General features: G+C 42.0%; 1 protein-coding gene across 3 annotated transcripts in view; it reads left to right on the forward strand.

The window, feature by feature from the left end:
• Positions 1–26,224, forward strand: part of LOC115362627 (neural cell adhesion molecule L1.1-like) — a 43,935-nt gene that overhangs the window by 3,995 nt on the left and 13,716 nt on the right. For 2 of the 3 annotated variants that reach the window (XM_030056621.1, XM_030056622.1), the window contains exons 2-10: positions 11,866–12,269; positions 14,030–14,044; positions 15,702–15,804; positions 16,630–16,799; positions 18,433–18,555; positions 19,143–19,313; positions 19,545–19,659; positions 24,258–24,442; positions 25,358–25,489. In XM_030056621.1, the coding sequence (XP_029912481.1) occupies positions 12,128–12,269; positions 14,030–14,044; positions 15,702–15,804; positions 16,630–16,799; positions 18,433–18,555; positions 19,143–19,313; positions 19,545–19,659; positions 24,258–24,442; positions 25,358–25,489 (1,156 nt within the window). In that variant the 5' untranslated portion in view covers positions 11,866–12,127. The remainder of the gene's footprint in view (positions 1–11,865; positions 12,270–14,029; positions 14,045–15,701; positions 15,805–16,629; positions 16,800–18,432; positions 18,556–19,142; positions 19,314–19,544; positions 19,660–24,257; positions 24,443–25,357; positions 25,490–26,224) is intronic. The other variant, XM_030056623.1, reaches the window with a different exon arrangement.

Below are 26,224 nucleotides of genomic sequence, written 5' to 3' on the forward strand. Positions count from 1 at the left end.
CTTGATGAAAACTTTTTTGTAAACCCAAATTGTTCACAGATGTGTCTCGCCACATCTCATTTCCCCTCCTTTTTCTCTCGTTCTCTTCCTCTCTTCATACCTTTGTGCCATAACATCTCTTAAGGCCAACCAGCTGCCTCGATGTATTTATGGGATATTGACGAGTGTGTTTGCATGTGTGTGTGTGTGTGTTTGCATGTGTGTGTGTGTGTGTGTGTGTGTGTGTCTGTGTGTGAGAGAGAGAGAGGGAGAGAGGGGATAAGGTTTGCTGTGCTTTAAAAAGCTGCCGCATGAGAGAAACAGAAATGCAGATCTTGCCCAAATACCAGATGCCTGTTTTTAACAAACTGCAGCCAGCAGCAGACCAGGCTGTCAAACTGGGGAGGAGAAGCAGGTGGGAATTGAGACAATGGCGAGAGAAAGTGTATGCATGAATATGTGTGTGTGAGAGAGAGAGAAAGAGAGAAAGAGAGAGAGAAAGACAGACCGACAGAGAGAGAGGGAGAGGGACAGAGAGAGACAGAGAGAGAGAGAGAGAGAGAGAGAGAGAGAGAGGTGAACTGAGGAGATGCAGGGAGTGGCACTGGAGAGAAAGCGAGGGAGAGGTGTGGAGGGACGGAGTGGGGGATGGGAGAAGGGAAGGAGGGGCGGTGTGGGGGATGGGGGAGAGAAATATTGCTGTATGCTGCCGGAGTCAGGGGGTTTCCATGGTGACGGAGGGAAAGACAGGAGGGAATGGGAAAGAGAGGCTACACCTCACACTCACACACACACGCACACGCACAATGCAAATTGACATTTTCACCGACTGATTAAATAATACGATAAGCATCAAATCTCCTTTTAATTTAAACCTTCCTTCCTGTTGTTGTTTCAGGGGGGCAGAGTGAGTGAGAGAGAGAGAGAGAGAGAGAGAGAGAGAGAGGGAAGGAAGGATGCTGTAGGAGCAGAGGAGACTGAGAGAGAGAGAGAGATAAATGAAGAGGCTCTCTGAGTCGAGTGAAAGCCAAGAAAGGCAATCTCCCACCTGGGAGCAGTGTAACTTCAAGACAGAGTTGTGGCTTTGGCTAAAGGGGTGAGAGAGAAGGGATTGTAGACATCTACATCTATCTGAGATGTAGAGGGGCAGGACTGGACCACATCCAGACACACACCGACACACACACACAGAGACAGAAATTCATTCTCCCCAGTATTACCTTCACCATCCCTCCTCATGCTGGCAACAACTGGTGGAAAAACCGCCTGGCAGGTGTTTCAAGACGCCTCGCTGTCTGAAACAATCACTTCTGGCCTGCTCTAAATCATACTCACCTATTTCTAGCCAAGCTTCTTGAGCTGGAGAGCAGCCTCTGGGTCTGACCTCACACCCTGGCGTCTCCGAGCTCAAGAGGACGCGGTATCATGTGAGAGGTAAAATCAAAGTGCCGGCTAACTTCTTCTACCTGCCAGGAGGGATTAGATGTGATGTAAGCGACTGGTGAATGAGTGTGTGTGTGTGTGTGTGTGTGTATGTTCGCTCAGTAGTTGGCAGCAGCCCTCTGGGTATGTATGGAGCATCTGTGTCGGAGCGACACAAGACGAAAGGGTTCAGAGTCTGAGGCGTGTTAAAGGCTCAGGCAAGCTAGACGAGCCTCTGGGCGCTGGTGGGATGGTGTGTGTGTGTGTGTGTGTGTGTGTGTATGGGTGGGTGGATGTGGGTGCATAGGGATGCATGAGTGTGTGCAGATATGTGCGTGGGTGGCTGCAGGAATGGGTGAGTGTGTGGGCGGGTGCATGAGTGTGTGGGTACCCAGTAGGCATCTCTGCCAGAATAAAAGTACCCATGTCAGTAACACTTCACTGTAACATCTACATTTTTTTCACCTTTCTCCTCTTTCTCTCTGCCTGGTAGTAGTGTGATATGATGTAGGCCTAGTCTTTTAAAGCATTTTTTAAAACTCTTTATCCTTTCTGTTTGAATGTGCGTATGTATTTTTTATGTTGTTGTCTTTGAAATTCCCCATGAGGGATAAATAAAGAGGTACTGAATTGAACTGTAGGAGAATTTTCTACCATGGCTGGTTATTGCTGGAGGCCTCACAGCAGTCAATTTTTTTTCCATCTGAGAAAGATCACAGAAATAAATATGTAAATATATATATATAGATAGATAAAACGTATTTTATTATTATTTATTATTTAATTATTTTAATCCACTGCCTAGATCTAAAAACAGTGATTCACTCTTTCCAGCTGCCAGGCTCTTTGCTGAGAAGAAACCCTGTTATTCTGACGTAAGCCCTCCTGCACTGGCTTCCTATGAAATTCACAAGTAATTTGTAAGATTGGACTTAAAACATACAGCTGGTCAATCTGTAGCTTCTTTTAAGTCCCAGCTGTTTATACAAACTTGGTTTCTCCTATATATTGTTTTATTATTATTTATTTTGTTCTTATTTTTTAAGTATTATTTTGTTGTTATTCTGTTATTAGCCTTTTCCTTGCTGCTTTTTGAATTTCACTACTTGGCTTTATTTATTTACTTATTTATTTATTTATTGATATCATTTTTTCGTTAGGATTTTTTTTTTTTAGGTCACTTTTCATGATATGTCGAAGCACACCATAGTTCAACATTATTCCAAGTCATTAGATCACAACTACTTTAATTTTACCCTTGGAAAAAGAGAAATTTCAGGTGAATACAGTAGTAAGTCACAATATTTTAGTTGGCAGATTTTTTATTTTATTTTATTTTATTTTTTGTTTATTAAATCATTTTGTTCAAAAAGGAACATAGAATCACAGCTTGCGAAGCTGTCGTCCAGATAAAAACAAGCAGCTAACCTGTCAGTTACATTTTAAACAGCCTCTAGCAGGCCTGTAAACAACAACACTGTGGTGGTAAACAACAACACTGTGGTGGTGGATGGCGGCGCTGTGCTGAAATATGTCAAGTATGGCAGGAGCCACAGACCCTCCATGGGTGAGTGTTGAGGTGACGGGTCTGTCGGCCCGGCTCCACACCCAGGCCACGGCAGGGCTACTGTTCGGGTCGCTAACGGCAGCTAGGCAACCGTTTGCTAGTATTAGCCAGCTAACTTTGACTAACATTTCCTAAACGTAACCCTAACCTTTTCCTAACCTTAACCAGTACACCAAACCGTTCCCTAATCTTAAGAATAAACTCGTCATAACTTTGACCAACTATTTTTAGTGGGCTAACAGTGGGCTAGCGGGCTAACGTTTGTTGGCGAGTGTTAGCTTGCCGGCTAGCTCGCTACCAGCTAGCTCGCTCCGTAAACGGTCCTGTTTTTCGTGTCAGAGCAGGGTTTAGGTGGTGGCCCCATTCATTAAAACAGTGGCTCGTGTATTTTTTGCTAATGCTAATATGACTTAAAGAAAATACTGTTCTTTCCAATTTTCTGGAAAAATTCTACATAGCATATTGACATTTAGCTTTTTTGATAGCATGTTAACCAAACTATCTTCATACAACAGTCAGTGCAACCAGCCTGCTGGTTTAACTTCACCCCTGGTGGATGGATAGTTTGTAGTGCTAGGTCTAATTAATGTTATCATAATTTATCATTTACTGACAATAAAGTTGTATCGTATCGTAATCATCAGTTTATCATAGAAACCCTTTTTATTTGGCCATGGATATTTCAGTTTAAAAAATAATATTTTGATTTAAATGTTTTTTTCCCCCCTCCATTCCCTTCATCACATCTTGGGGGCTGAGACGTGGCCCTGATTCAGCCTGCAGGCTGTATGTCTGAGGTCTCAGTATTAGAGGGTTGGAACAAACCACCTATGTGGCTACATGGATTGGAGGGCTCTCATAAAACAACAGAAAACATTTTTTTTTTTTTTTTTTAAATTTTCTTTTTTAAGGATACAGCAGAAGAGGAAAGGAAACAGGGAAGTGAGGAAACAAAACCATCTCCAGGTCTGCTTGCAGATCTTGCTGGTCAGCAGTGTTTTAATGGTGTTGGTTAACTGGGCCCATCTCCACACATGACACATGATCGTGTTGCCGATTGATTTACATCGCAGTGCAGCACAAACACTGTGCAGGATCCTCTCTCTATTAGCTGCCAGGCCATCATGCTGCCTTCACCAGTAATAAACTGCACACGTTTTAATCCAGATTGTATTAATGAAATTGATTTAATTGAATTTAATCTAATGAAATTCTATGTATTAAGAGGATTATATCATTCCCATCCAAAATTCCTCTTTCTTTCTAAATCTCCCTCTCTTATAAGAATTGCCTTAGATTGATATTAAGTGCTTCATGCAGATTGATTGAATTTTTTATTTAGGACATCACTGTGAGACCCGTGTTTAGTTTTTGTTTAGTCTCCTCTGTTCCTGCTATGTCCCTTGTGTTGATTTTAGCTGAAGGCAGTGATGGATTTACAGCCGTGGCTCTTGCGTATATTGCCCGCAGCGCTGTGTTACAGTATGGCCTGTCTCAGCTGGTGCCACTCGCCCCTCAGCTAACTCTAATAGACCCCACCCGGGCCTGGAAGCCACCCAGCGCGGCCTCTATTGTTTACCCAGCCACATACCGTCACTAATGACTGATTTATGCAGTCTTATGCAGTCGCTTAGTTTGTCATGTGTGGAGAGGCAAAGCAGAAACAAACACGTGATAATAGGTTTGTGTTTGCAGCGATGTGTGTGTGCATGCACGAGCAGGGTAAGGTTGAAGGGGGGTAATCCAGAGGTGACTAAACACTGTCACGCCAATAGAGCTGATTTGAATGTGAATGGAGTTGTGTTGTGCTATGGGACCAGAGGGTGAAGTGGGCCCTATTTGAATATTGTGCTCGTTAAGAATGGAGTGTCAAAGACTTACAGAAATGGCAGACTGGTGTAATTCAATAGCTTGCCAGAGAGACACACAAATATATTAACCGATATAAAAAAAGACAGGCAGGCATAGACATGCATATTTAAATAGATAATTTGTAAATTCTTTTTTTATTTTTTGAGTCTAGCACTGCAACATCTTCTTCCTTGGAGTTCTTCTCGTTAAAGTTTAGTTTCTTTAGGTCGCGCTCTTTTCTTCTGTCTGCTCACACATGGTGGCTACCACCAAACATCCCTGCCCCAAACAGAGGCAGGGATGTTTGGCTTAATGTCAGTTCAATTTGATTCACGATTCAGTAGTTGATCATTCAATTCATAAATGATTTTTCTTTTTTGGAATAACTTGATTTGATTTGGGTTTGTAAAATGTGTTTCAAGTCAGTGATTCAATTCAGCTCTTTTAAGGCTTGTTTATGGTCCCTTTGAAAATAAAGCGATGTAACTGTCACTGCCCATATACGTACCACGCGTCCTTTACGTCGCTGTGGATGTTAAGCAATAAATCCACTAGAGGGCGGCTCAGAGTCAAACGTTTCGGACAACTACAAACATGATGACGGTGCAGGAGGCCGTAATAATGTATCTGCTACAAAGAGGCAAAAGCGGAGGCAGTATTGTAGATGGTGGTGAAGCTATTAAATACATCTTGACAGGAGGATGGAGAATTCTTTTCTATAATATTATCAGTTTCTTTGTCGTGTCTCGCTCATAGTTTCACTTTAACTTTTGGCCTCACTGCCCCCATGATCTGTGGTGGTACTGCTCTGTTTTGTCTGTATCCGTAAGCTCTCTGAAAAATGTTAACAAACACAGACAATGTAGAATACGGAAAGAAGGCTCTGTCCGTATCCATATACAGATTTAACGTTGAACATATATGAGCCTTGAGCCAAACCTTAATATCCATTAAATAAACATATGCAATAATGTGGGGCTATCATATTTCTACAAAACAAAAATCATGCTAAAGAATTTCTCAGAGATTATTCATGAAAAAACAGTTTTTCAGCACCTTAGGGCTTTTTAAGAATCATAAATGAATCAGTTCAAAGCACTTCATGTTGGTGCAGTAATTCCAAATTATTTAGCGGCCACTTGGCTGGTAGCCCCAAATTATTTACCTGTCAAACCCAAAATTTACCTGCATTTGGTGTTAATGTTTGACCCTGCAGAGAGCTCACTCACTAGACGAAAGTTTTGCATTTGTGTTTTAGAAGATTTTCTGTGTTCAGACCTGACACCGCAATTTAATTTTGGGCATATGAGGTAAATCTACCGCGACTCAGCCGGGGTGGATGAGACACAACCCCACTTTTTGGTTTAGGCTGATAAGACGGGAGTATTTTTACATAAGAATCTTGCCTGGAGCAGCTTCAAAGGCAGACATATCAGTGCAGACTGTAAGGGAAGGAAAGATGACAAAAAAGCGGTGATCTCCTAAAAACTAGGAACAAAAAGAGACCAAACAAAGAGAGAGAGTGTCAAACGGAGAGAGAGAAGAGGACGGGAGGCTCGAGGCCTGTCAGTGGATGTGCTTTGTTCCAGGGTCAGAAACCCCCTCGTGCTTATTGAGTTATTCATCCCCTCTCTTCCACAGGGACTCACAGTCTAGTTAGACATGGACACAAAGGCAACCCAACACAGGCACGTGGCATGAGTGAGCGTCTGAGGGTGAGTGCGTGTGTGTGTCTGTCTGTCTGTCTGTGTGTGTGTGTGTGTGTGTCCTTCAAGCTGAGGTCACACACTAAAAATAAGGGAGCTGGATGACGGCATCAGGAACATGACTTCATCAGGTTGTCACCCTGTCATAAAACAGAAAAAAACTGTCCAGTCACTTACCAGAAAGAAAGATGCTCAGATCGACTGCGGGGAAAGTGGACATGGTGTAATCACATCTTCAATTTGGACCGTGACACATCCAGCAGCAGAGAGCATTTATGCACACACACACACACACACACACACACACACATATGCACACACAGACAAAGAAAAAAGACAGAAAAATGGACAATGGACAGGAAAACAAGATATGATATGTAATAGAAGTAAAATGAAATGAAATGAAATGAATGAAGTAAAATGAGTAAAATGAAAAATATAATTAAATAAATCGGTTTCTCCCCCCAGATGAATTTCAAAAATCTCTTTCGAAATTCAACATTCTATCTCCAATATGTTTAGGATGTAGTATGTAATGATGGAATTTGGTAATAAAGCACTTTACCTATCCAGTTCTCTTCAGGAAAAAACAAAAACAAAATTCGTCATCTTATTATGAAGTAAACATTTTAGTGCTAAAATTTACCATGAATCAAACATAGAAACAAAGAAGTGATCTCTTTCCAGGTTTACAAGTCACTAAACCAAATAAATACAAGCTAACAGATTAGGCTTGCATTTCTGAAAAAGCTCATACTTACCTACTTCATATATCACATAACACACACACACACACACACACACACACACACTCACACACACACTTACACACAAACACCACCAGTCTCCTCCCCTCGACACACAAAGACATATCTAACTCAGTGGTGCTTTATTAAAATGACAGCTTTATTACATATTCATGAAGTCGGATGTGGAGGACATCATGACTGAGATCTACAGACTGACGCACACACATGCGACGTGCGCACACACACACACACACACACACACACACACACACACACACACACACACACACACACAGTCACTCACAGACACACACTCATACACACACACACACACACACACACACACAGATGAAATCAGTTATAGGCTGCTTACCCCACCTTTTTGCGCCACACTGTAGCACAGTCAGCACTCTAGTTTTTTTTTTTTTTTTTTTTTTTTTTTTTTTGCGTGTGTGTGTGTGTGTGTGTGCACATGTGCATACATGTACAGAGTAGTAAATGCAAGGTATGTCATGAATAATAAATTTAGGTGAATTTAGGTCACATGGCCAACTGGGAGGGACAGACTGCAAATAGCTTTGTCTTTCCTCCTTCGTGTGTGTGTGTGCATGTGTGTTCATGCTGGTGTTTGATGTGTGTGTGTGCACTGAGGGGGAAGTATCCTCTCTCTCTGTCCCTTCCCCTCCTTTTGCCTCGACTTTGCTTAATCTCTCCATCCACACTTCCCGTTCTTCCCCTCAGATCGGAATCTATCAATGAATTAATTTCTCGCTCTGTCAGGCACCATCCGTCCACTTTGAGCCCCCCACCCCCCGTCCTGCCTCAGGCCTCCCAATAGACTGTCCCACCTGCCCCCACCCCCCTTCCCTGAGGCCTCCCAGCGGACTGTTCCACCTGCCCGCCCTCTAAAGCCCCTCAGGTTCGATGGGACGGCCTAAGAGCCTGAATATGGCGGGGAGTGCCAAAGACAGGAAATTGGTACAGCATGTTCAATGTTAACTGGTACAGAACGAAACAAGATGGCTGCCCCTGGGGTTTCAACTCGTTATGACATTTACATTAAAAAAAAAAAATTTAATGCCACAAATGCAACATAAATACAAAAATGTAACAATATGCAAGTAAGTAAATAGGGAAAACAGTAAAATAAAACATTAAACAAGCAAAAAGTAAATAGTGAATACTGGCTACATGCATGCGTCCAAATGTATTTTTAAAGGCACAGTTCACCCAAAATACAAACACATCTTTTGAGTTCTGTTCTTTAAAGTGTAGTAAGTCCAGATAATTTAAAATTTGGAGGATTTTATATGAAGTCAAAGCAAAAAGGAAACTATATCCGTAGTGATGAATGCGCACAACTCTTCGACTTTCGGTGATAATAGGGTTTGAAAAATTATCCCACTCATCGCTCATCTCTACATCGTAAATGGACCTTTATGGTTTGTCTGTCTGATTTAATTTAGGAGGTCATAATGTATCAAATTCCCAGACCGGGAAGTGGGCGAAGTGAACAAAGCTGCTGCTCACACTGTGCATTGAATTTCATCGTAGTCAACACAATGGGCTACATATGAGAATTTCCTATCAGCGGAGGTCAAGTGTCTCTAAGCCGCTAATAAAAACAGTCACACACACACACCCACACACTTCAGGCCTAAAAAAAGAGCTGTTCCACCATAATGTGCCTTCAAATTAAGACTTTATTCATTAATGAGTATAGACCCTCCCCCCGCTTCTTAACTCAACGCCGCAGTAGGAGGTCTATGAATATTTAAATTACAGGAAGTCCAGATGAATACCACTCCGTTGCCTTTACAACCGTACATCACCTCTCCTGTCTGAACAATGATGAAGAAGCACAAACTGGAGCCAGAGGCAAATATGACTAAACACACGTCTGCCTCCTTCTCCTGTCAGCAGGGAAATAAATCCAAACTGGCCTCTGCGCGTTTTTCTCATTTAGCCTTTATTCTCTTTATGTCTCTTTCAGTGTCTCTCTGCCCTCGTTACATCTGGGGGACCCCCACCGCAGGTCGTTATCTTTCTCCCACCCACACACACACATACACACACACACACACACACACACACACACACACACGCATGCACACACAAACACGTCTTATGTCCTGCTGTTCTGTTTGGCTCATTTATTTTGTAAATAAGCCTGGCAGGTAACAGCAGCCTCAAGCGCCAGGGGCAGGTGTGTGTGTGTGTGTGTGTGTGTGTGTGTGTGTGTGTGTGTGTGTGTGTGTGTGTGTATGTGTAGGTGTAAGTGTAGGTGTGTTTAAGGGAGCATGAAGTGGGGCAGATGTGCGTGTGAGTCAGGGGTCATAATTCACAACAATAGCAGACTAGATGGGTGGAGATTTGACAACAATAGAGACTGAAATGGGGGTCGTGTGTGTGTGTTTCCTCTCTGTGTACCCTGTGCCTGTGTGTGTGTGAGAGAGCGAGAGAGAGAGAGAGAGAGAGAGAGAGAGAGAGAGAGATGCGCTGGGGACAGGTTGCGTAATTATTAGATGTAGGAGGGGGTCTACATTAGCCAGCTGTCACTCCTCACCCCCGACCCAGTGTGTGTGTATGTGTTTTTTAAGATACCCCCCCACACACACACTCACACACACACACACACACACACAAACACACAAATGGGGCTTGGCAGAAGAGTCAGGGCGGTTACACTCAGAGATTGATAAGTTATGACAAGTCCCGTAACCTCCTCTGCTCTTGTTGTCTGCTCTTGTTTCAAGGACTCCAGGTTATCAGCAGGGTGCCGGTGTGGTCCGGCTGCTTTGAACAGACCACATCGTCACGTCTGGCAGGAATTTGGCATCTCGCATTTCCACGTGCACTCATATACATGTTCCAAAACTGACATTTGACTAGGTAACCGAGAGTAAAAGAGGAGTGTCGAAACACAGAGAAACAGGCCATTTGCATGCACTCAAATGGGGTTTTAAAGGAACAGTTCACCCAAAATGCAAAAAAAGAAAAAATATTTTCCCAATCACCCCAACTGCAATCTATCTACCCAGATAGTTTCTGTCAGATTTGGCATCTAGCCCCCACTGCAGTACAGTGGGGCTGTGTGGGCGTTTCTCTGTGGAGCCCAAATTATCAAAAATTTACATGTGAAAAACTCAACAGTCTAATCCAGAACTCTCAGGGGCAAAGAGCTTTTCTGGGAACAGTTTCCTGCTGAAGAACACCTGCAAACTGTATCTGGCTGCCTCTAATTTGTAGTTCTTAAGGGCAAATAGATACAGTTTGAAGGTGTTCTTCTACAGGAAAATAGGAATTTGTTACTGATGAGTTTTTCACAAGCAAATTTTTGAAGGCTTGCACGCCACAAGTGCCTCCACAAAACCTCACCAAGACAGACACAGAACTATCTAACTATCTAAATGGATAAGCTGTAATAATAAGTGGAAAATATCTTTTATATATATATATATATATATATATATATATATATATATATATTGGGTGAACTGCTCCTTTAATGTTGCAAGGTGTACATGCCAAATAAATGAAGCCCCTTTGAATATTTCGAGTGGAGGGAGTCTCCTCGGATCGACTGCGTTTTGTTTGATGAAAATGTTCCCATAGATGGAGCCAGAGCCAGGTTTCAAGGGCTACAGAGGCTTATTTTTAGACTTGACCATGAGCTGTTTTGGAAATACTGTACAGAGTGGGTTTTAAAAGGGTTTTATGAGCCCAAGGATCAGCCCGCAAAGGAGCATGTAATCCCTCTCCTCAAGTCCAAACATGAGACTGGCCAGAGCCGGAGCTTGGAGGTTTGGGTCTGGCCTGGTAGTGATATGCTGCAGGAACAAAGACACAAAGTCTGATCCATCTCTGCCTGCTTTCAGCCCGACACTCGCGCTGTCATGGGGTCAGTGTTCAGTCACCAGGCAAGGACAAAAGGGGAAGACGCTTATTCAGTCAATAGGCGATATGGCAGACGCGTGCGCACACACACACACACACACACACATTCTCCCTTTGTAATGTCATTAGTAGAGAAGTTGTTTCCTGCTGCTTTGATCTGATCTTCTGTCTTTATCAGGATGACCTAATCCCTTCATCTGTCTCAGACACACACACACACACACACACACACACACACACACACACACACACACACACACACACACAAACATGGATACACACACACACACACAGACATGCACGGATGCACACACACACACAGACATGCACGGATGCACACACACACACACACACACACACAGACACACACGACACATTGGATTTTATTGTGAATCTTTTATTTATAATTCCTTCCAGGCCAATTCAATGTCATCTCCTTCCGAGAGTAGATTAATATTTGTCTTGTTCCGTGATGATTGATTGTTTGGTAAAATTAATGATCTCTTTGCTTTCTTTTCTTCTTTCTTCTTGTCCTGCTCTGTCTTAACCCCCACCCCCCCGACCCTCCAACCCTCCAACCCTTCTTTGTTCTCGGGGTCAATCCCTGTCCCTCCTCCTCCTCCTCTCTCTCTCCCTCTCGCATTTTATCTTTGCCCATCTCTCCCCTCCTCTTCTTTCTCTGTCTTCTCCACAGAGGGAGCGAGAGGCCCGAAAAGCGACTGAGCTTGGAAAAGCACAGCCTGAGTCGGAGGCTCACACACTCACTCTTGAAGGAGGATAAACACACACACTCACTCACTCACAAGTCTGTTGTTCCTTACTCCAGAGGGTCAGAGAGGTCCCTGGAGTGTGTGTGTGTGTCTGCCTGTGTGTATAAGTGGAAAGGGTGTGTGTGTGTTTGTGTGTGTTGATGAGTGTGTGGGTGTCTCACGTCAATTTTGATGGGACACTGAGAGATGTGTGTGTTACAGTTTCGGTGGGCGGGCTATAGGGGGCCATGCTCCCCTGCCCTCCTCCTCCTCCTCCTCCTCATACCCCTCTCCTTCCTCTCCTCTACTCCTCCATTTGCTCAGGGAGCCATCCACATCCCCAAGAACTGTGAGTACCTCCCGTATGAACCTTATTTTATATTACAGAACCCAGGCCTTTTAAGTCAAAATGAAATCAAAATAGCTTTTTTGACTTGAAAGGTAATTTTCCACATGAGAATACTCACCTATTTAATATTTAACAATAAATTTAAAATTTTGATTTTCTTCCGTATTTTTATGTCAAATTCCCATCACTACTTCTCCTGGAAAACAGTGCATCTTCAATGTTGATGTCACAAGGCATGAATAAAAATTTCAGTCAATAGAAACAATGCATTTTTGAACAATCACCCCCCTCCCTTCAAATAAAACCAGAGATGGGTGCAACACGGCTCATTCATGGGCCACTTCCATCATCTTTTTTGGAAAAAATAAGGACACCAGAGTGCCAAAACCTCATTTGGTTTAATGCAATAGCTAATGCATAAAATAATTATGCATTTGCTAATGATTTTGTAATCATATAATTATGTCATGACTTTACTTGGCAGGGCACTTCCCTGTAACTCATCAGGTAGAAGTTTAGTGCTTGGTTTCAGAGCGCTAGCAACTCAGACACTTGCCCTTTAATTGAAGTTAATACATCAATTCATGGTATTAATCAACACTATAGTTCATAAGGAATTAGTACATGATTACATCGATGAATTATAGTTAGATCAGGTAGGAACAGCATTGATTCTTGATCATTTAGTCATTAGTATATGCCTTAATCCACCATGATTGTTACATTAATTAAAGCAGAGAGGTCAGAGATACAGCTTGGGGGCCAAATCCGGCCTGTGAGCACATCCCATCCAGCCCCCAAGATGCTTTGGAGGGAAAGGGGATGAAAATAATCGTATTTTTTAGAAAATAAATAAATAAATAAATATTTGCATCCAATTATGATAAAATATGTGTAATAAGCAAAATAAGAGGTTTCTATGATAAACTGATAAATTGATGATTTAGGATACATTAATTTGAGCTAGCACTACAAACGGAAGTAGAATTGGCTGAAGGGAAAGGAGAAACCACCAGGGTAGTTGCTGCACTGACCGTTGAACTGAGAAACACACACTTAAATACACTTTCACATAACCACACAATCAGGTTAGAACTGGCTTCGACACCCAGAGGTTAAGTTCAAAGGTCAGATGGTCCCAGAGGAGAGAAAGAGGGGATGAGAGGAGGACAGGACAGAGGGAGGAGGGGAAAGGAGGGGAAGAGGGATCAGATTCAGCTTGACCTTGAGTGAATGACCTCCTCATCTGGGTGTGGCAGAGAGAGAGAGAGAGAATAACGAGAGATAAGTGGAAAGAAGGAGGAAAGGAGAGACTGGTGGTTTGGTGGAAAGGAGTGAGGTGGGTGGAGAAAGAGAGGAATTAGAGAAAGAGCAACAGATAATGAGAGATTAATGGAGACAGAGGAAGAGGATGGATAGAAATGATAGAGAGAGAGCGAGGTAAGGGTGGAAAGAGAGAGAGAGACAGAGATGTAAATTGATCTGAGACGCCAGCATGTCTGAGTCAGAACTGGCAGGGAAGGAGAATCCTCCAGACATCTTAGTCTTTATAATGTCAGCATCTTTCTTATAATCAAATAAACAAATGAATTGTGCTCCCCCACTGGAAAAAAACAACAGCAAATGAAATGTTTGCTTGTTTGCAGGTTAAAATGTGTGTGTGTGTATGAGAAAGAGAGAGTTCAAGCAGGTTTACAGCAAATTTAAATGTCTAAAAGCTTCTTATCCTCTCCTTTCCTTGCTTTCTTGTGGACCACCAGACAAAGTGCATAACAGTAAGTGACTTTCCTTGTAGCAACGATAAAGAACCATGCGTCACTGTGTGCCAGTTTGTGTATGTGCACAAAATTGTGTGTGTGACTGCTTACGTCATAGTGACACGTTATCTAGGTGATGGACGCCTTCAATCCAATCTGTCTTGTTGTTATTGCCATACATCTTCTGTCTAAGAGTGAAGACCTGGGGGCAAATAGCTTTCACCAACACTCTATGTGGTTTATTTGAGTCTGCCTGTGCCAGATGGGTGAGCTTTGTCACAAAAGGAAGCACTTAATGGCCTTCAAGCTCAGCGAATCACAGTAATGCATTTGAAATTCAATTGACCTCACTGTAACTGATACTCTACCTGACAACATATGGCTTGTGCTGATATATGGTAAACCCCACCCACCAGGCATGCCCGGCTAGTTAAATCAAACTTTCCAAAATGTCAGCTTCTGAAGAACTAACAAAAGCAGCCTTGTTTCAGTTGGTCTACCATGCATTTGTGAGGGTTTTTTTTTCCCAGATGGGGATTTGAAATGGTTTTGTAAACCCAGTTAAGTTGAGTTGAATTTGAAATGTGTAATCCTGCAGCTTGAAGTGACAAAGTCTATTCCACATGGCAAAAGCAAAATTCTAACAATACTTTGCACTGCTGTTTGATCTAGGTGTGGCTAAATGTAATGCATATAGCAGTGAAATAAACAGTACTTCACTGCATATTTATTACATTTTCAACAAGCTTGCTTGTTTACATTCTTTCATTTCCCTCAGCCTGGCAATTTGAGCAGGTTGTAGTAATGGTTCATTACATGTTGTTAACCTGACTATAATCATTAAATATGTCAATTAAATTAAATATTTGATGTGTGCTATTTAGCTCATCTGACAAACTGGAAGTAATTGCAACAGGTCCAATTAATCCATACATAAATGTCCACACAGTAATGGCTGGATACATCAATAGACTTTTTTTTTTTTTTGCAGCTGCACAGGATAACGCAGATATATGACTGGAGACAGATTAAGTCTTCACAGCAGAAGAAAAGAAAATACTACCAGAGACAGTTTTATAATAGGAGACTGGGCACTCAGGTGCCATCTTTGAAACACCCAGGCAGTAGGATCATGACCAACAAGATCAGAGCCCTGACTCTTTGAATGATGAGTTGTCTGTATGTAACGTTCTGGAGTATGTATCATCATTTGCTTTTTTCTTTTCATATTTAGGGACAGTCAAATTATAAACGATATGGAGTTATATTGTAGCAAAAACAAGGACATGATGCTTTGCGGCCCTTGTCATTGCCGCTGTTGCCATTGTTTTAAAAACACATGAATTATATTTTTACCTGCATCAGTTCTGCAGTGTGGAGCTGGCCAACAGTCTCACCTCAGTTTTTCTGTGCTCTCCCCCCAACCTGTACAATCTGTTGTAAATATCAGTGTGATTAGTTGATAGTGTCTTACACTGATGAGCCCCTATCTTTAGCATTTCAAACTATTCTGTTGTAAACAAAAGGATTTCACTGTCTCCTATAATGAAGCTGTCTCTGATACTGCTGAAAGCTTGTGTTTTGCAGCACCTGTGTGGCCAAAAGACAGTAATTTGCTGTTCACTCTAGGGCTGTTGCTGCTCCAGCATTAGCGTGTGTGTGTGTGTGTGTTCAGTCTCACAGCCTCCAGTGTTGACGGAGATGCCAGCATCATACACAGCCTTTTCTCGAGACGACATCAATCTGACCTGTGAGGCCACCGGCAACCCAACACCCATGTACGTACTATGTTGTTGCTTTGTTGTTGTTGTGTTTGTGTGTCTGTGTGTGTGTGTGTGTGTGTGCAGTACTGTATGTGATAGAGAATGGAGTAAACAGACAGATGTGAATGTGTGTGTCTGGATGTGTGGTCACTTCCTTTGTCTGGTATTTCTGTTGGCATGGCGATAAATGTTCCTCCAATAAAATCACCAATATAACATAATCATCATTTCTCATTTCTGTCCCCCGTCTCTCTCTCTCTCTCTCTCTCTCTCTCTCTCTCTCTCTCTCTCTCTCTCTCTCTCTCTCTCTCTCTCTCTCTATCTGTCTCCCTGTCTCTCTTCTCTCTCTCTCTCTCTCTCACTGCTCTTCCCTCTTCCCTGGAAGATCAATTTGTTGCTTGGGTTGCCATTATTTTCTGATTGCTTCCTTTTTCAGTTTCAAGTTTTGGTCTCCAGATCTGTTTAGTAACATGGGATCAGTTTTTTTCTTTATTTTCATGACTGCTAAGGTAATTGTTCTTCTGTTTAATGTGCAGCTATGCAGAAGTTTACTCAGAATTTGAATTTATTTTGTGTCTTTTGTGTTTTTGTGTCTTTTTAAGTGGTGCACAGCGCACTTTACATTGGCTCTCACTGTCCATTTTGTTCTTGAATTGATGTTGACACATCGAGATGATCTCTCACTCTCTCTCTCTTTCTGAAATTCCAATAAGCTTCATTGGCATGACAAGGAGAATTTGTGTTGCCAAAGCATTTGCAGGAATATGATAAACAAATAAACAACAACAAACTGAATACATCATAATTGCAATTTCTCTCTCTCCCTCTCTCTCCCTGCAGGTTCCGCTGGGTGAAGGATGGGAATGAGTTTGGTTCAGAGCGCACGGGGTCTGGCTCGTTACGGGCAGAGGAGGACGAGCCTCTCAGCACTTACCAAGGCACATACCGCTGCTATGCCTCCAACAACCTTGGAACCGCCATGACACACGCTGTACAACTCATCATCGAGCGTGAGTCCCACACACAATGTTCCACACACATACAAATGTACACACACAGTATGTACACACGCAGGATGCTGTATATTGAGCCACTTTTGCACATGCTGATTCATCTGTGTAACATGATTGTGATGATGATGCCCATGAGGGAGGCACTTTGTACAGTGAGATAACCAGCACTCACTCTCCCTCCCTCTTTTGCTGTCTCAGTGTCACACACACACACACGCACACAAACACACGCACACACACACACACACACACACACACATACACACACACACACACACACACACACACACATACACACACACATACACACTTACACTTCAGTGACTCAGTGAGGTTGGCTGGGGCCACCTTTCCTGCTCTCTCATCTCTTGTTACCTTGGTAACCATTGCCTGGAGACAGAGCTGTGATGTCACTCAGTCCTCCAGCATTGCCAAGCACAGAATGGTGATGGGAAATCATCGGCTTACCTGACTCCATCTCGTCTTCAATAAACCACCTCACTGAAAGAGAGGGATGGCTCTATGTAAACTATACGCAGCACATCACATTTCTTTGCAATTTCCTTAAAGCTATTGAATGAAAGAAGTGACATGCTGATAGCTGAAGTGGCAATCCCTTAGATTCTGTATTTTTTTTATTTTGCCTCAATCTTTACAGTAATTCTAAGTTGCAGTGGTTGTCACTGCTCATGCTGACCACCCAGCTCTTCTGCGTTTTAGGCAGGGTCTCAGGATGGCCTTTGGGGCTACCAGCCGAGGCAAAACTATATTCCAAGGCAACATAATGTTAAAGCACATTCATGCTACCCACAGGATGAATCCTGTCAACTTTGGTGTCGTCAGGACCTTTCCTCTAGCACCACTGTTGGGCCAAAATGTGCAAAAACTTATTCTTATCCTACCTGCATTCCCCCAACATGCCCCAAGCCAGCTACAGCAACAGTTGCCTGTTGAAAATACAGCCCCTCTCTTTGTATGCACCAGAGGATATTTCCCAGGAAAGAGCTAAATGATATCGGGCATTCAGAGCAACTAACATAAAACCTTTCATTTACTGGCCATAGGTTGAATCATTATTGTTTCAATCAGCAATAAAGATGTTTGTTTATGTTCAAATATGGCAGTCATTGTTTTAAGCTGCAGTGATCCTTTGGACTTTATGCCACTCCCCTGATGATCACAAAAAATCCTGGCAATGTCTGTAAAATTTTAGACTTGCCCTCTTGCTGTTGTTATTGTCAGTACCAGAATTAAAAGATCCACCATCTTCCAGTAACATCACTTCCTTCTTTCATTAGCACTAAAGCAACAGTGAAGCATGGCAATAAATATTGTATGCGGTATAGGAAACCCTTCACTGTGGCACACAAACAGAATGGATATAGAAAAATGCAGAGCAAGCTCTTGAGAAGTTAGTACTCATTCACTGCAGCATCTAACTGCATCAGCCACTGCCTTCCTTATCAAGACTGTTGCTTCTTTTCTTCCAGAGGCTGTGGACAATTTATATTCACTTGGCTGACCATGATATGTAGATATGTTTAAGCAATGCTGAGCTAAGTTAGTGATTTAAATTTGTGTGTGTGTGTGTGTGTGTGTGTGTGTGTGTGTGTGTGTGTGTGTGTTTCAGCTCAACCGATTCTCCCAAAACAGAGAAGAATACATAAGAAAGCTGAGGAGGGAGAAAGCATGATTCTACCCTGCAACCCTCCTAAAAGCTCGATCCGCCCCAACATTCACTGGATGGACAGCGGTGAGTCAGTCTTTTGTTTGCACCTCTGTGTGTCAGCTCTCACCCAGTCTTCATTTCAAACGCACAAGCGGCTACACCCTACCTCTCTGGCACCAAAAATCACTCAATCTGAGTGTCTTCGTCCCTGAGAGCCCAGTTGGAGAGTTTTGCAACACTTCGCTGCATTGCAGACCATTTCCACTCAAGCTAATGAATGCAGCAGTGAGAGCCGATGTTTTGCTCTCGTTAAAATTCTCAGTTTTCTTTCCCTTTGTATTTCCCCTCCTCTCTCTCTCCTTTTCTGTTCAGCTGCCTTGCCCCGATGAAATAAAGCCTTTTAACTTGCCTGTCAGTTTTGTTTCATGTTCATTTCTTCTAGCTCAGCACTGCAGTGCACTGAACAGGGTTTCCCTACCACTCTTTAAAGAAATGAAGAGAAAATGTTGTTTGACAGCTGTATGTTAAAGAAATTCCGATGTGTCTTTGAATCAGACATGCATATCAAAGAAGTAAGACTGTATTCCTTTTTTCTGTGTCCTACCTAAATGTTTCCCTTTTTTCCCTTTCTTCCTTTCCCTTCTCCTCTCCACATCCTCTTCCTGTATTAGAGATGTTCCACATCACAAGGAATGACAGAGTTGTAAAGGGTCTCGATGGGAACCTGTACTTTGCTAACATTCTCAAGAGTGACAGCAGAGACGACTACACCTGCCACGCCCAGTATCCAGACGCCAGGACCATTCTGCCTAACGAGCCGGTTACCCTCACAGTCATATCCAGTGAGTACACACACACACACACACAGAGCCAGTGAATACATCTTGATATACCCTCAGAAACACACATATGATTAATGTTATACATGAATTAAGCCCTGTTCAGTAACATATCCAAAGGTCAAAGATGACATCTGTGTCTGCTATGACATTTAGTAAGTCATGAATTAGATTAGAGTTTAGAGTTTGTTTACTTATTTCTTCCCCAATCTTCCCTGTCCTTTCTCTCTCCAGGTAATGATGTAGTCAGCAATAGAAAACCCCACCTTTTCCATCCCTCTGGTCTTCATTCCTCTGTGCTGACTGTCAGGGGCAACAGCCTGACCCTTGAGTGTATCCCCAGAGGCCTGTAAGGATCTGTGTGTGTGCGTGTGTGTGTCTGTGTGTGTCTGTGTGTGCATGTTTGCATGCCTGTTTGTCTGCACCATACATAGTTCACAGTCTGTTTGCCTGACTGTTGCCTGTCCACCTCTGCAAAGCCCCAGCAGTCAGCTATCTCAGTGATTTTATTTATTTTCAACTGAAACAATGTGGGTGACACATGAAGAAGTCAAAATGACATGAAAGTCTTCAGTGGGCCATGTTTTGCTTGGCCCATCTACATCGCCACAAAATGTTGCAAATGTTTCTTGGCCCTAATGGTGATGACTCAGATCATGTTTCATCATAATGCCGGTCTGCTGTTTCGTTATCGGTGTGTTTACAGTGTGTGTTCATGCAGCCTTTAAAATCTGTGAGGCGTGACTTGATGCTGTGTCCAGTGATCCGTACGGTTGTCATCTACAGGAAACAGACTATCAGCGCCATCCATCCACTTGCAGGCAGCTTTTACAAACTGTGAGAGAGGCTGGTTTCTTTAGTCTTGCATTTCATAGGGCTTTTTAGTAGTTTTTTTATAGGTGTTTTTTATATTTTAAAGTGTTTTTTATTTTTACTTATTTTTGAGGGAGGCAGTAGTCTTTTTTGCAACTTTTTCAGCAATTTAAGGTAATTTTTTGATAATTTTTTATTGATATTGTTTTCACTAATTATTATATATTATGGACATTTATCATGTAATTCTTTATGAAATTTTTGCAAATTGTCTGTTTTTTGATATTTTTTGTCATTTTTAAAAGCTTTTTTTTTTTTTTTTTTCAAAAATTTTGTGGCAACATTTATTTTTTTTAAATTTCTCTTTCTTTTTTTAAGTTCAAGTGAATTTGTTCAGGTTTCAAATGGTTAATGCTGAGTTTGTGCAGAAGAGGAGTCATTCAAATTATTCAACTCATGAATGACCACATCAACATCAAATGTGGGTAAAAAGACGAGAATCACTTGGATGCTTGAGGAATTGTGAGTTGTGAGTTTATTCAGTGACAGCAGTGACTTCCTGTTTATTCCCACTCTTTCCAACAGATTAAGTATCATGATAATACACTGAGTGCTGCTTTACAATGCAAAATGAAATAAACTTAAACACTGAAAAAGAACAAATGGGGAGCACTAAACTGGAATGTAAAGTACAAACACACAACTGCTGGGGATGAGGCAATGACTGTGTCAGAGAGTGTCAGAGAGTATGTAGAAAGTGAATAAAAACCTTTTATTATAGCATGGCTAGACCAACACCTTTCAGCCCTTGAAGAGCCTTCTTCAGGGTCATAACATAAACACAGGTTGCTTATAGTCATGAGCCAGAGGTTTTTGTTTTTTTTTTTGTGAAGGTTTGGGGTAAAACATTTAAAAAGTAAGACATAAAAAAATTGTTTAATGACAGACTTAATTTTGGTGGTTACATTCAATAACATGTTTAAATTTTGACACAACTCCTCAACTCCCACAATGATAAGTTGTCCACTGTCAAAAATGCGGCATTTGAAAAAAAGGTGCTTGGGTTTTTATCTTTAAAAAACCAAGCACCTGATTGGACAATCGTTTTACCCTTTCAAAAACAGCAACTTTGCATTTCTCTCTATATGTATTTTCAAGCTTTAGAAATAGCTCTGCTCAATGATAAATAGACACGAATTTGGAGTTGCAGTATGTGAAGAATGATTTTTTTTTGGACTCTATGTGAATATACCTAACACTTAAATAGTAAAAAAAAAAAAAAAAAAAAAAAAAAAAAACTCCTTTTGGGGGCTTTAAGAGTAGCACAGAAAAGTGTGTGATCATGGGCAGCAGCAGCACTATAATTAATGGTTTGATTCCCAAACATGTTACTATGAAATGCTTTGGAAAAGAAGATTGTGTAGGTTGTTGCAGCAGTTCTCTTACACAGAGAAGAGCAGGAAACCAGTGAAAGTGTTGTGGTTGCTATCGTTATCATAGAGTTGAAACTTTGCAGGAAGACGCATGTAAACTTTATCACCCTTCTCCAGCTGGAGAGTGACTGCATTGGAGAAATACTCATATGCATTTTGGTTATAAACCGTGTTGTATATCACTGACCTGCCATTATGGTACAAACTTACACCATTGTCTACATGACCATGGTAATCAAAAGCTGTGAATCTGAAGTAGTACATTCCTTTCACTGGTGCTGTGAAGATACCTGTTGCTGAGTTGTAAGCTTGGCCAGAGTTGGACAGGACCTTCGTGTAGATCAGTGTGGTGTCACTATCAAATGGTCCTACTTGCCCTGAGTCTGTCAGAGCAGCAGAGAAGGCCACCTTAAGCCGCTGTGCGCTCTCTCTCTGCAGCTCCTTCAGCTGGCTTTCAGTGTCAGTCATCCGAGCCCCAATGGCTGACAGCTGTGCAGTTTGCTGTGAATTTTCTCTCTGGAGATCATCCACTGTTTTCTCACTGACTGCCAGTGTGCCTACGATGGCTGCCAGCACTTCTGCGTTGTCTTTCTGCAGCTGCTCTAGTTCGTTCCTGTAGAGCTGCAGGTTGACCTTCATGGAGCTCAACTCATTCTCAGTGGCTGTCATTCTGGAAGCCAGGGCGGTGTTTTCTCTCTCCATGTCCTCCAGTTTGTTCTGGGTGGACTCCAGCTCTGCTCTCTGCTGCTCCATCTTCTCCCTCATGTTTCTCAGTTCCACCCTCTGCTCCACCACCATGTCTCTTAGCTCCTTCAGCTCTGCCCACAAATCAGGGACTGAGGCTTTCTCGCTGTCGGTCTGCTTGTGTGTTGTCTCTGTGGCTTCGGTTTCTGCCTTCTCGTCGTCCATGTGGCTTTCTGTCTGTGTGTTTCTGAAGAAGTCATTCTCTCCAGCCCCTCCGCTCTCTCCCTGAGCCCATGAAGCACAAAGGCAGAGCAGCAGCACCGGTAGAATTACCACAGTCTTCATTCTGCTTAACAACCACCTGTCTATTGGGCTCAGTCCATTTATTTATATGCATGTGTCTGGGAGGTAGAGCATGAGAACTGAGCATGTGCCAGTGGCAGAAAAATCATCAATGTTCTGGTTCAAAATGGAACTTGCTGCCGGAGGCTTTTTTGGTGTCCCTGAACTGCAATCTTGTGGGACTTTCACAGGTGGCTTTTGCTTTAACTGATCTCAACACCTAATCGGGTCTGAGTTTTCACGGGAAAAGTGTGAACAATGACACTTTTTAGGTGTTGGTTGTTCTATTTACATAAAAAACATAATTGTATTAGCATAGTTTTTTTTTGTTGTTTTTTTTTTGGAGAAACTCTATCTTTATAGATGTATTTGCATGAGTTTCAAAGCATGTAAGGTAGGCACTGAAGGGCGCAAGGGAGTAATTTTGTCTAGAGCGCCAACACAGGTAAAGCCGGCACTGGTTATAGCAGCCCATCAAGCAGGAACCCTGCAGTATAGGCACACTAGTATGGCAAGCCAGAAGATTCAGAATGTTTAGTTGTCATTTGTGCTTACAGGTGTTAAGGGGAAATGTGAAAAACTTTCCATACTACTGGACATATAATTTTTTGGGCAACATCTAAGGACAATGTGAATAAGATTTTCCAAAAGCTGAAAATGCTGTCTATATAGTGAGCAAAAAATCATGATGTTGTGATATATAGTTGCTGAAACAAACAACTGTATTTGAAAAAAAAAAAATCATCAGTGTTTTTCAGGCTTATTTCAGTCTTATTAGTGGTTTCAAGGCCAAAATGGTAAACTTTCACTGATATCCTGATTTTTTAATATAGGCTTCCAGGTTTCACCAACGATGTGGCACTGTTAGTGCCAATGTTAGTTTGCAATGACGGGTTCACCACAGAAAAACAAAAACAAAACAGAGAATGGATGGATTAAACAGTTAAGTCGGATCAATTTTGCCGGGCTTTCAACAGCGTTGTTTTTATTCTTTTTTTTTTTTTTTTTTATCTACCAACATCTTTGGTCATAGGTTTCAACTCCTTGGGTTTTAAACAAGCCAGTTGGCAGGTGATGTGATTTTTTTTAAGGAGATCACTATCAAAGTGACGATGTCTCCCAACATAAAATCATAACCATAAAGTAAATCTTGACGATAAACAACCTTCGCTATTTGAGTGTTATGCCTGTGTCACCATTATTCCTAATCTCATAGCTTTAGTCAGATCTCACAGGTCTGATGCTGTGTATGTAGGTAGAATAGAGGGTCTGCTCAGTTTTTGCATACACTGGCCTTATTTTAAATTCAATCAACTTATCTCTCTTTTGCTTTATTCCTTTTTTCTCTTCGCTCTAATTGTCCTACCTCCCCAGGGAGACAGAGAGAGAGCGCTCCGTTTCCATGGCGATAAATGGAGTCTCATCATAATTTAGCCACAGCAGTGAGATAGGATATTACATCATTAGCAAGATCATCCTCATTGATCTATGTTTGTAGTCATGACTCTTCACCTCTCTTCATTTCTTTCACTCTAATTTCCTCCATATCTTTCTCGCTCTCTCTATCGATCCATCTACTTCAATTCTCTAACTGTCCCGTTCCTTCTGTGTCCGTTTCTCCTTTTCTCTGCCCTGCCACGATTCTCGTCTCACCCTTTCCTCTCTCTTTCTCCAGACCCACTCCGACTGTGGAATGGAGGAAGAAGGATGGCAACATCAAAGACACAGGTGCGCAGCTGAAGAACTTTAACCGCTGGCTTCACTTCAGAAGCATCAGCCAGGAGGACGACGGGGAGTATGAGTGTAAAGCCAGCAACAGCCAGGGCTCCGCCGTGCACTCCTTTACCGTCACAGTGGAAGGTACTGCACACACAAACAGTACTCAACTGATCTGACCGCATGAGCCCTGAGGCATCAGTGTAGTTATCATAGAAATGAGGGAGTGGCAGCCTCTGGCAGCCTCTGCGTTGCTTTTTATATCGTGTGCCATTCGGCAGGCAAATCTGCCGGATTGCTTTATAGCACAAAACAGGAAGAGCATTCTGCTGGTCCAGCACAAACAGAGCTAAAGTTTTCAGAGTTTCTCACACAACAATGTTGGAATGAATGAAAGTAAGAGAGCCCTTGACCCAAGGAAGTGAGGATCCTCTTTCTGACAGGAAGCAGTGTGGTCTTAATTTTGAGAACTAACACTACAGGTATGACAAAGAGGCTACTAGTTGTCTTGATTGTGGTCTCTTTTGTTTACAGTCATTATCAAGGTATTGCACTTAATTTGTCAGTGGCATACAATGTTTATGTTTAAAAATGCTTCATGTTCAAATGTGATCTGTTGCCAACCCCATTCGTTCTCTCTTCTTTCTTTCTTTTTTCTTTCTTTCTTTCTTTCTTTCTTTTTTTCTTTCTTTCTTTCTTTCTTTCTTTCTTTCTTTCTGAGTTTACATCCTGCCACCGCCCTTCCCTCTCCTTGTTTCTTGCTGCCTCATTTCATCTGTTTGTCTTTGTCCTTTAGAAACACACATTACTTGGATATCTGTTATTCAGTGATTGTTGTAATTGTTTTGAGCTTTCTCTTTAATGGTTTTCTTGCATGTTTTTTGCTTTGATTCCATTCCTGTGGTTGGTGTTATCTGTTTTGGGTTTGTTCTTTGTTTTTCTCCTCCTTTGCAAAGTGCAAAGCAATTGTACAAGCAATTGTAATAATAGTAGATGACAGTTGTTTTGTGTGTGTGTGTGTGTGTGTGTGTGTGTGTGTGTGTGTGTGTGTGTGTGTAGCAAAGCCGTATTGGGTAAAGGAGCCGCAGAGCCTGCTGTACGCCCCCGGAGAGACGGTTCGTCTTGACTGCCAGGCGGAGGGCATCCCAACCCCAACCATCACCTGGAGCATCAATGGTCTGCACCTCACAGGTACTGCATATTATTATAGCAGCTAAGTAACTACACTACTTTCTTATCTACTACAGAACTAGTGTTATTAAATCCAAAATCAATGTGAAAGTTTTTCTGTGTTTAATGTGTTGTAAAAGTGTGTGGACTGACAGAAGTTACATCATTGTTGTCAAATCTTCAGAAGCCAAAACAGAAATACACATATACGTGATGCCCAGCATACTGGCTTCAAGGCAAGGAAGAGATTTAAAAACTTTTACTCTCAAACTAAAGTTCTTGACAAAGTTTTCAAACTACTTAAACTACTCTCTACAGTATTTCCTAAGTATTTATTTGACCTTGCCACTGCTCAGTGCAATTTCTAGAGATTCAAGATTCAAGATTCAAGATTTTTATTCGTCACATGCATGATGTACGGGTACAGCAGCAGTGAAATGCAATTGCAACAACTCAGCACTGTGCAAGTAAAAAATAGAAATAGAAAATAAAAAGTATATAAAATAGAAAGTATATATAACACTCCTATATACAATATACAACCTATGTACAATATACAACAATATACAATAAGTCCAAATAAGTACAAAGTAAGAAAGGGAATAGAAGAAGAGTGAATGAATGGGAACGTGAAAGGCACTGAACCCCATCCACAACTAAGCTGCAAAACCCTGAAGAACAACCCGCTCCGACGGAGGGTCAGAGTTAGCGTGAAACCATGAGACCAAGTGACAGACGGAACCGGACGCCTAGTAC

This window comes from Myripristis murdjan, chromosome 7 (assembly GCF_902150065.1).
Source record: "Myripristis murdjan chromosome 7, fMyrMur1.1, whole genome shotgun sequence".
Taxonomy (NCBI): Eukaryota; Metazoa; Chordata; class Actinopteri; order Holocentriformes; family Holocentridae; genus Myripristis; species Myripristis murdjan.